This window comes from Ricinus communis, chromosome 7 (assembly GCF_019578655.1).
Source record: "Ricinus communis isolate WT05 ecotype wild-type chromosome 7, ASM1957865v1, whole genome shotgun sequence".
Taxonomy (NCBI): Eukaryota; Viridiplantae; Streptophyta; class Magnoliopsida; order Malpighiales; family Euphorbiaceae; genus Ricinus; species Ricinus communis.
The window spans coordinates 3,278,256-3,288,597 of record NC_063262.1 but is presented as its reverse complement, the minus strand read 5'-3'; the positions used below and the strand labels follow the sequence as shown (position 1 = coordinate 3,288,597).

The following is a 10,342-nucleotide window of genomic DNA, read 5'->3' as shown; positions in this document are numbered from 1 at the left end:
TTATAGGACAGAAGAAAAAAAATGAAGAAATGTCCTCAATCTGAATATATTTCTATGAGTACATACATATTTACAATTTGGAATAAAATACCAAAACTGTACTGGGGTTTTGATGGAAGCAACATTGTCAATTATTCAGAATGTTGAGAAGGGATACTCTGGTTTTCACCAATCGCCTATAGACACACTCTAATTCCTCCTCTACTTCTTGAAGGCTCAACTCTAATGCTTCCAATCCTTTCAAAACATTTTTCACCTGATTGATGTCTTTACTCGATTTCAAGACGAACAATTCAACATCAATATTCTCCACTTCATTGGCTTCAACTTCTTTTTCACAAGATACCTGCTTTGGTTTCAATAATTTTGAGACAATAGAAACCTTTGATTTTGCCTTTGGCAGAGAAATGAAAGATACTATGGACTCAAACATTGCACACTTCAACACCTTTTAGCATGGCAATAACATTTGCCGAATCAGAGTTATTGCCCGAGTTGATTGTTCTGCAGTATTTCTCTTGTTTCTTCAAGTTGCTTAAATATTTGTAGATCATTTTATTCAATTTTTTCTCTAGATATTTTGTTAAGAAGAGAAAATCTGGTTTTCCACCAATTCCCTGTAGACACACTCTAACTGACTCCTCTGCTTCTTGAAGGCTCAACCCCATTTCCTCCAATTCTTTCCCAACCTTGACTGATGTCTTTGTTTGACTTCAATACCAGTAATTCGACATCAAGAGCTTTCAATTTTCCTTTTGCTTAGAAATGAACAAAGAGATTGACTCAAAACACTGTAACAGTAATTTCCTCAGCACCTCCTAGCATGCTTTGAGCGAAAGTTGAATTAAGTAATCAACACTTTCATACAACTCTTCCAAGCTACCCAGTTTGTGACGTATTGATAGTGATTTTAAATTCTTCAATTTGTAAAGCTGTTCTTCAATGCATTCTGTTAGGGATGAGATCTAGAGGGCAAGCTGATCGAACGGAGATGAAAAAGCAGCCAGTTTTCTATTTCTGCAAAGGCAAAGGATATCAAGAAAGTGAATGTACAATTATTTTGCTGTTTTATACGGAAGACTAATACAGCATATGGTATCCCCAGCTGTTATGTTCGAAGTTATGTGACAAGTCACGCCAATGTCTGATCATTGTTGTACTGCAATTAACAGTAATCCTGTGAAAAACTCCCTGACAGGATTATAATATTTCCAAAACAATCAGAACTTTGCTTCCATGGCTCCCAGACAGAGAAATCACCAAGAAATTGCATAGTATTTAATTATAATAACCCTTGCGAATGATAATTAACATAGACATCCGACACAGTTGCTTCCTGCTTTGTTTCAATGATGAATGCAGGAGCACATTGACTTTCAATTAATAATTGATACCTAAAGAATAGAATATAAACATGCACGAGGGGAGTCTCGCCTGGTTTACCAGATAGAATAACAACAAATTATGAGTTTGTTGTGCCAAAATACAGCTGGAGTTGATGCAGGTGCATTTATCATGCAGATGAATTAGGAAACAGTTCTGTCAGAAACATTAAAATAGTGCTCCCTTAATTGATTACGATAACCAAATGATAAAAATTAAGAGATTATAATTTCAATGATATACAAGTTGATTGTATATATACCAATTGATTATGCATGGTGATAGACTGATGAGATCAAGGACATGACAATGATATGAGAAATTGGTGGGACTGTTACGAAAATCAGGACATGACAGCTATTGTAGATCAAGAAATATGGTATTCTTTATAGTTTATTGCTTTTATATATATAAGAGGTGCAAATGAGATGGTTTCAACAATAACCAAGACCGCTTGAATATTCACATTCTTTCCTTGTGCAAGGCTTTTATGCGCAAAGAAAAGAAATGGCAGCTGGTCATCTTCGTTCAATCAGTTTACCCTCTAGATCTCATCCTCTAATTTCAGGCATTGAGGAGCAACTGCACAAGTTGAAGACATCGGAATCTTCATTGATCGGTTACAAACTGAGTGGCCTAAAAGATTTGTACGATTGCATCGACGATTTGCTTCAATTGCCGCTTACTCAACAGACTCTCTCCCACGAGAAGCAAAGCCAGTGTGCGGAGGAGGCATTAGACGGATCCCTCAGGCTGTTGGATATGTGTGCTTCCACGAGAGGTTTTTTCTCGCAGATGAAAGAATCTGTGCAAGAACTTGAATTATCTCTTCGAAGAAGAAGAGCTGGAGACACTGGCTTAACAACTGAAGTTAATGCATACATGGAATCTAGAAAAAAATTGAATAAAGTGATTTACAAGAAATTAAGAAATTTGAAGAGACATGAAAAAGACTGCAGATCATCAATCTCGTCTGATAACTCCGATTTGTCAAACATGATCAACATGCTAAAAGGTGCTGAGGAGATCAGTCTTGCATTGTTCGAGTCCATCTTATCATTCATTTCTGAGCCAAAGGTGAAATCAAAGCCATCAGGCTGGTCGTTTGTGTCGAACATATTGCAAGCTAAGCGTGTCTCAAGTGAAGGCAAAGTAGAAGCCAACGAAGTAGAGAAGATTGATGCAGAATTGATCACCCTGAAGGCCAGCAAAGACATCAATTCAGCAGAAGTGCACAATATTCTGAAAGGACTAGAGGCATTGGAATCAAATCTTCAAGAAACAGAGGAGGAGTTAGAGTGTGTATACAGGCGACTGGTGAAAACCAGAGTTTCCCTTCTGAACGTTTTAAATCACTAGTGGAGTTACTTCCGTTAACAACTCCACCACAATTTTGTATCAGAAAATATCATTTCCAAATTGTATATATACAACATACAAGTACAAACAAAGTCAGTATAAATATACTTAAATTCAAAAAAAAAAAAGAATTCTCAGTATGCCATCCACCTTTTTTTTTAATCTCAGTATATGCTGCAGATCAGTAAATTATTGATCAAATATATAACAGTCCTGTACGTAGTGATGAGAATCCCTATGCATATGATAGAGGTCAACACCTTACATTTCAAAAGGGTTTAAGTAATTGATCTCTGATATCAATTTACTGTTTTAAAATATTGTCATTGCAGTAATAGATGCTAACGCATCAAGACTTGGAGCTAAACAAAGATTATCAAACTGATGGGGTGGGTATTGGAAATTTGAAAGTATAAGGTGTGTATTTGGTACAATTGCTTCAAAGATGAAATATTTCAGACCATGGATGTCATTCGTATATCAGAATGTCTAGTATGCTCTTCCATTGATTCAGATGCAAGGGTGTTCCTCAGGTGTTAAATCAGATCAAACCCCATGTATCTGATAGGCAATTAATGAATTTCTGATGACTAATAATGACCCTGTCATGAACAGTGTCATAAGACCAAAGACGGTCTTTTCTCTTAAAGCTGTGTATATAAAAAAATTTGGTTCCATTATTCATACAAGTTCAGTTAGTCTTTCCAAATTATTCTCTTTATGTCTTTTAAAAGATGAAGTTGTAAATGGTAAAATCACCATAAAAAAGCAACAAAACAATCCATATTCTTTCTTGCTTGTAGAATCAGAGTCTATCGTAGCTTTGTATATAAACAAGGAACAAAACCTGAGAAATTGGTATACCTGCTATAAAGTTGAAAGTTTTCAGATAATGATGTTATATTTCAGAATCTCTAGTCTGCGCCTTCTGTTGATTTATTTGGGAATCGAGGTTTAATTAAAAGCGAATCAGATTAAACCTCATGTCCCTGAATAACAAATATCTGACGAATGATAAGGACACTCCCATAAAACAAGAAATATATCTCTCTCAAAGCTCTACTACAGAAATATCATGTGATAATACATCTTTTTCTTGGTATTTTACCTGGTTGCTCAAGAAACTCAGTTTTCTTAAGGTCAATGATATCACCTTCACATATTTAAGGATGATGTTGTTTGGAAGATAAGCAAAGTTTTACCTGTCGGTTCATAAGTTTTTGCACAAAATTTATATGCATAAAATTAAATTCATAGGAGAAGGAATACAAAATGAGAGAAATCTTCTCGTTCTGAGTATTTTCATTTGATATGTGTATATGTATCTACAGTTTGGTATAAGATTCTATAGTACAAAATCTGTGCTGGTGGAAGCATCCCCTAACCCTAATGATTCAAAATGTTAAGAAGAGATACTCTAATTTTCACCAATCTCCTGTAAACACAATCTAACTCCTCCTCTGCTTCTTGAAGGCTCAATCCCAATGCCTCCAATCCTTTCAAAGCATTTTGCATCTGATTGATGTCTTTTCTGGATTTCAAGACTTGCAATTCAGCATCAACCTTCTCCACCTCATTGGCTTCAACTTCCCCTTCACATGATACATGCTTCGGTTGCAATAATTTTGAGACAACAGAGAGCTTTGATTGTTCCTTTGCCTTAGAAATGAAAGATAAAATTGATTCAAACACTGCAACACTAATTTCCTCGAAATCTTTTAGCGTGACAACAACATCCCCCAAACTGGACTTGTTGGCCAAGGTTGTTATTCTGCGATTCTTGTCCTGTTTCTTTAAATGTTTTTGGTACTTCCGGATCGCTTTATTCAAATTTTTTCTTGATACCATGTATGAATCAATTCCAATCAAGCCGGATTCTCCGCCTTTTCTTTTACGGAGAGACAATTGTAGCCCCTGCACGCAATCCCTCATCTGTGAGAAAAATTCTTTAGTGGTTTGGCACATATCCAACAAACCCAAGGACCCATTCACTGTCGCCTCCACAGATTGGTTTTGCTTCTCGTGAGAGAGAGTTTGTTGAGTGAGTGATAGTTGAAGAAACTCATCAATACACTCAGACAAGTCTTTAAGGGCAGCCAGTTTATGGCCTATTGATGATGACTGTGATGTCTTTAACTTGTGAAGTTGCTCCTCTATGGTTACAGTTAGAGGATGAGATCTTGAAGGCCAACTGATCGAACGGAGATGAAGAGAAGCCATTTTTCTTGTTCTGAAAAGGAAGGCTATGAAAAATGTGAATATACAAGTGGTCTTGTTGTTTAAACCAACCCATCTTATATAATGGAATCAATAATGAGCGCAAGCAATCAATGCTTTCCTTCTATATTAGCTGTCATGTTTCCACTGTTTTATGACAGATCCACCAATTTCTCATCATTGTCCTGTTGCTATCAGTTGTAATCTCATTAAAAAAACTGCTTGTGGACTGTAATACTGTCAAATTCAATGTTTGTTTCCATGGCTCCCAGACAAAGAGATCCCGATCAAATTGCACAGCTTTGAACTAGAACCCGTGCATGTTATTATAACTATGATGACATGCATATCTGACAGAGTTGTTTCCCGCTTGATTCAGAAGATGAATGCAGGAGGCAGCAAGACTTGTAAGAAATTAAAATATATCCATCCACGAGCAGAATGCTTCCATATCATTCTTTGTGTCCGACAAACACAGAAAGAATACCTGTACATTCACCGTGCAAATGAATTAGGGAACAAGTATATCAGAGACTCTAAAATATTGCTCATTTTGGTTTTTATAACAAAATAATTATATTATAGAGATTCATATTCAATAAATACATGTTGCTGGTGTGTACCAATTGATTATGCATGTACGATGATGAGGCATTGATGAGATGCACCAAATTATTAATCAAACTGTCTCAAAACGAACAACATGACAGCTAATGTAGATCAATACTTTCATTACGTTCTATTGCTCTTCTATTTATATATGAGGAGCAAAATGAGAGAGCTTGAAAAATAACCAAGACCACTCGTTAATTCAAGTTCTTGTGCAAGGTATTTCTGCAGAAAAAGAAAATGGCAGCTTGTCATCTTCGTTCAATCAGTTTATGCTCTAGATCGCATCCTCTGATTTCAAGTATTGAGGAGCAACTACATAAGTTGAAGACACCAGAATCTTCATTGATTGGGTGCAAGTGAAGTTGACGCATACATGGTATCTAGAAAAAAGCTGACCAATGTGATATTCAAATATCTAAACAACTTGAAGAGACAAGAGAAGAAAATGACCGTTTGGGTCTATTGTGAAATTAATAATTAAAGAAAAGGTGCTGAGGAAATTAGTCTTTCATTGTTTGAGTCCCTCTTATCATTCATTTCTCAGCCAAAGGTGAAATCAAGGCCATTAGGCTGGTCTATTGTGTCGAACATATTGCAAGCTAAGCGTGTATTAAGTGAAGGTAAAACAGAAGCCAATCAAGTAGAAAAGACTGATTTAGAATTGGGTGTCCTGAAGTCCAGCAAAGACATCAATTCAGTACAAGTGCACAATGTTCTGACAGGATTAGAGGCATTAGAGTCAAGTCTTCAAGAAATAGAGGAGTTAGAATGTGTTTATAGAAGACTAGTGAAAACAAGAGTTCCACTTCTTAACATTTTAAACCACTAGTGGAGTTACATCCGTAATAACCCCACCAAAATTTTGTATCAGAAAATTTGGTTCCCAATTGTATATACACAGTATAATAGCAAACAAGTATAAACAGATTCAATATAAACATATTTTAATTTCAAAAGAAAACGAGAATTCTCAATATGCTGTCCATCTTTGCTATCTCAGTACATACCTTCGCTCATTCTTAAGATTAATCCTGTAAAGAAATTCCTTATGAAGTAACATACCTGGGCTGCTGTAAAGATAAACGCATGTAAAGCATGCGGTTCGTCGTCATTCTACTTCACTATCTAAGAGTTCTATAAATGAAGCAATCTATATACAAACCATGAAAACAGGAAAAAGCTTCCTTGTCATTTAAAGAAGACATAAAGTTCTCCTGCCATGCAAAATAGATTCTTTTTCTTTAAATTTTTGCATACACATTGCCAGAGTGTCTTGAAGAACTCCAACTGTAACAAAAGCTAGTGCCTGATGTCCAAAAACTGCATGCTGCAAATCAATAAAATAGTAACCAAATTTGTAATTTAGTGATCTAGGTGGTGATGAAATGATCAGAACACTATACTATACCCTTCTACTTTCAAAAGGGTCTAAGTAATTTAGAAGGCTACCTAACTTTCTTAGATATATTTATTTTACCAGTTCACTGTTTTAAAAAAGCATTACACTTATAATACTAAACAGAGATTATCCAACCGATGGGATGAGTTTTAGAAATTTGAAAATATGCAGTGAATATTTCGTCCACTTGTTTCATATTTGAAATTTTTTAGATCCCAGATGTCATATATCAGAAACTTTAGTATACTCCTTTTATCGATTTATCTCAGATGCAAGGTGTTCGTCAGGTGTTAAATCAGATCAAACCCCATGTATCTGATAGGCAATTAATGAATTTCTGATGAGTGATAATGACTCGTTCATAAACAGTATCATAATATTAATGCTCCGGATGAAAAGATCCTACGTAGTTATACCTTTATCCTGTTGTCATAATCAAGAGTGATTAGCCATTTCCTTCTTGGTAATTTAGTAGCATGTTGTTCCCTCGATTAATTTTCTCCTTGTTACTCGAGAAACTCAATTTTCTTAAGGTCAATGGTATCTCCTTTATGATGAACTTACAGATTCTTTCTGATAGAATTCTTCTTACGGTCAATTATATGTCTCCTTTACATATCAAGAATTAATGCTGCTGTCTGGAAACAGCCAAGGACAAGCAAGATCTACCCATCAGTTAATGAAATTTTTTGCACTGAAATATAGCATCAAAATGAATTATAAATAAGGAAAATGTTCTCAATATGAGTATATTCATTTGCTTTGTATATATATCTCTACAATTTGATTGAAAACTGTATGTTACAAAATTGTGTTGGAGTTTGATGGAAGCAACCCCTAATGATTCAGAATGTTGAGAAGAGACACTCTAATTTTCACCAATCTCCTATAGACACACTCCAACTCTTCCTCTGCTTCTTGAAGGCTCAATTCCATTGCCTTCACTCCTTTCAAAGCATTTTGCACTTGATTGATGTCTTCGCTGGATTTCAAGACCAGCAAACCAGCGTCAATCTTCTCTATTTCATTGGCTTCAACTTCCTCCTTAGATGATACATGCTTTGATTGAAAAAAGCTTGGGACAATAGAGAACTTTGATTTTTCCTTTGGCAGAGAAATGAAAGCTAAGATGGATTCAAACAAAACCGCACTAATTTCCTCAACACCTTTCAGCATGTCAACAACATCGGAGTTATTGGCCGAGGCAGTTGTTCTACTATTCTTCTCCTGTTTCTTCAGATTTCTAAGATACCTATATATGACTTTTTTCAATTTCTTTCTAGTAACCATGTACGTGTCAACTTCATTGAAGACAGATTCTCCAGTTTTTCTTCTCCGGAGAGATGCTTCAAGCCCCTGCATACATCCCCTCATCTGTGAGAAAAAATCTCTTATGGTGCTACACATATCCAACAGGCCCAAGGAGCCATTCAATGCCTCTTCTACAGATTGGTTTTGCTTCTCCTGGGAGAGAGTTTTTTGGGTGAGTGATAGTTGAAGAAAGTCATTAAAACACTCGTACAGCTCTTTCAGGCCAGCCAATTTGTGGCCTAATGATGATGATTGTGATGCCTTTAACTTGTCAAGTTGCTCCACTACACTTACAGTTAGAGGATGAGATCTAGAGGGCAAACTGATTGAACGGATATGAAAAGAAGCCATTTTTTCTTTTCTCTTTCTGCAAAGGAGGTGTTGTTGTTGAGAACACCCCATTGTACCTCTTATCTACAGAAACAATAATAGGCATTGGCAATCGATCCCTTCCTTCTATATTAGCTGTCATGTGTCAATTTTTATGACAGATCCACCAATTTCTCATCTTTGTTATCTTCCTATCAAGAGTAATCCCATTAAAGAAATTGCTTGTGGATTATAAAATTATCAATTTCAATACCTTGCTTTCTTGGCTCCCAGACAAAGAGACCGCGACCCAATTGTACAGCGTTGAATTAGAATCCGTGCATGTTACCATTAGAGCTCTTTCCTGCTTGGTTTGCAAGATGAATGCAGAAGCCAATAAGTGACTTTTAAGATAATAAATTCATATATGTGCATCCACGAGCAGAATATAATGCTGCCATTGCTAGATATAAAAGTAACTCCACGAGCAGAATTGCTATACAGAATCTAAAAAGAAAGAAAAGAAATATAGCATTTATGAGTTGGTTCTTCTTGTGTCTGGCAATTCGTGGGTGGATATATTTCTATTAGAGTCAATGCTTGTACATTAATCATGCAAATGAAGTAGGGAACAATGAGCCAACTGCCAGAGAAATTTAAAAAAATTGCATGTTTAGGTTATGATAAAGAAAAAATGGATACTCAAAAGAAATACTTCTTGATGGTGGATATATACCAACTTATTCCTCATGATGCGCCATGCAGCAATATAATAATCACAACATGACAATACTGAGAAAATAGCGGGATTGTCGCAAAACTCAGGACATGACAGCTAATGTAGATCAAGGAAAATGGTATTCGTTATGTTCCATTGCTCTTCTATAAATATATAGAGAGAGTTGCAAATGACGTGGCTTCAAGCTCAACAATAATGAAAACTTTGTAAATTCAAGTTTTTGTGTAATGCTTTTCTGCCAAAGGAACAATGGCAGCTTGTCGTCTTCGTTCGACTTGTAAATTTCAAGTGTCGCAGAGAAACTGAACAATTTGAAGATATCAGAATTTTCATTGACGGGGTACAAGTTGAGTGGCCTAAAGGATCTATAATAAGAGCATCAATACCTCTTTCACGATGGGCGAAGCTAATAAGTAAAGGAAGCATTGGATAGATCCCTCAGGACATTGGGTCTTTCTTCCAGATGAAAGAATCTATGCAGGAACTTGGAAAATTATATGCAGAGTATATTGTAGTTTTTTTTGGTATATATCTAGAAGGACATGACGCTTATGGGTGGCAAAGTTCAAAGTTAGAAGACACTTTTTCTATCTTCTCGACGGGCTATTAGGTACGGGGTACTGTAGTTTAATACTGTACTGCTGTGCTGTATTATTACTGTTACTATTATTTGTTGTGTTTGGTAATGTTCACAAATTGGATCGATTTTTACCGAAGTAGTTTTGACCTGTCCTGCCATGCCGCACACACAGGCGTGAAGCCGTAAGTGTCCAGAGCACATCAAGCCCAAGAGAGGGTGGTCCTATATGGGCATGGGATTTTTGTCATAATGCTGTTACTATAGACAAATATTATTCATAGCTAGCAAAAGTACCTCTGAAGAACCCTCTTCCCACTGCTGTCAATGAATATCTTCCTTTGCTTTTTATGTCTAGAATTGATATTTACCCGGCAGCAAATAGAAATATAATAAATATTATAAGTATTTTATATTTTAATAGTAACATTATTTT

General features: G+C 35.9%; 4 protein-coding genes and 1 pseudogene across 4 annotated transcripts; 2 read left to right on the top strand and 3 right to left on the bottom strand.

The window, feature by feature from the left end:
• Nucleotides 1–127: 127 nt before the first annotated feature.
• LOC8289475 lies at nucleotides 128–1,273 on the bottom strand. Its single transcript, XM_048376569.1, is given in 5 exon segments — nucleotides 128–451; nucleotides 630–711; nucleotides 868–955; nucleotides 958–1,017; nucleotides 1,189–1,273. Coding segments are annotated over 5 exon segments (639 nt in total).
• Nucleotides 1,274–1,890: 617 nt separating this feature from the next.
• Nucleotides 1,891–2,870, top strand: LOC8289474. Its single transcript, XM_002523582.4, has one exon. It carries the CDS (start codon nucleotides 1,891–1,893, stop codon nucleotides 2,740–2,742), a length of 852 nt encoding a protein of 283 aa, XP_002523628.2. The 3' UTR covers nucleotides 2,743–2,870.
• A 1,152-nt stretch (nucleotides 2,871–4,022) lies between these two features.
• LOC8289473 lies at nucleotides 4,023–5,026 on the bottom strand. The gene has a single exon (XM_002523581.3). The coding sequence runs from the start codon at nucleotides 4,960–4,962 to the stop codon at nucleotides 4,129–4,131; it is 834 nt and encodes a 277-aa protein (XP_002523627.1). The 5' UTR covers nucleotides 4,963–5,026; the 3' UTR covers nucleotides 4,023–4,128.
• A 750-nt stretch (nucleotides 5,027–5,776) lies between these two features.
• Nucleotides 5,777–6,400, top strand: LOC112535548 (annotated as a pseudogene).
• Nucleotides 6,401–7,670: 1,270 nt separating this feature from the next.
• LOC8266599 lies at nucleotides 7,671–9,911 on the bottom strand. Its single transcript, XM_002540260.3, has one exon. The coding sequence runs from the start codon at nucleotides 8,681–8,683 to the stop codon at nucleotides 7,808–7,810; it is 876 nt and encodes a 291-aa protein (XP_002540306.3). The 5' UTR covers nucleotides 8,684–9,911; the 3' UTR covers nucleotides 7,671–7,807.
• Between the last annotated feature and the right edge of the window lie 431 nt (nucleotides 9,912–10,342).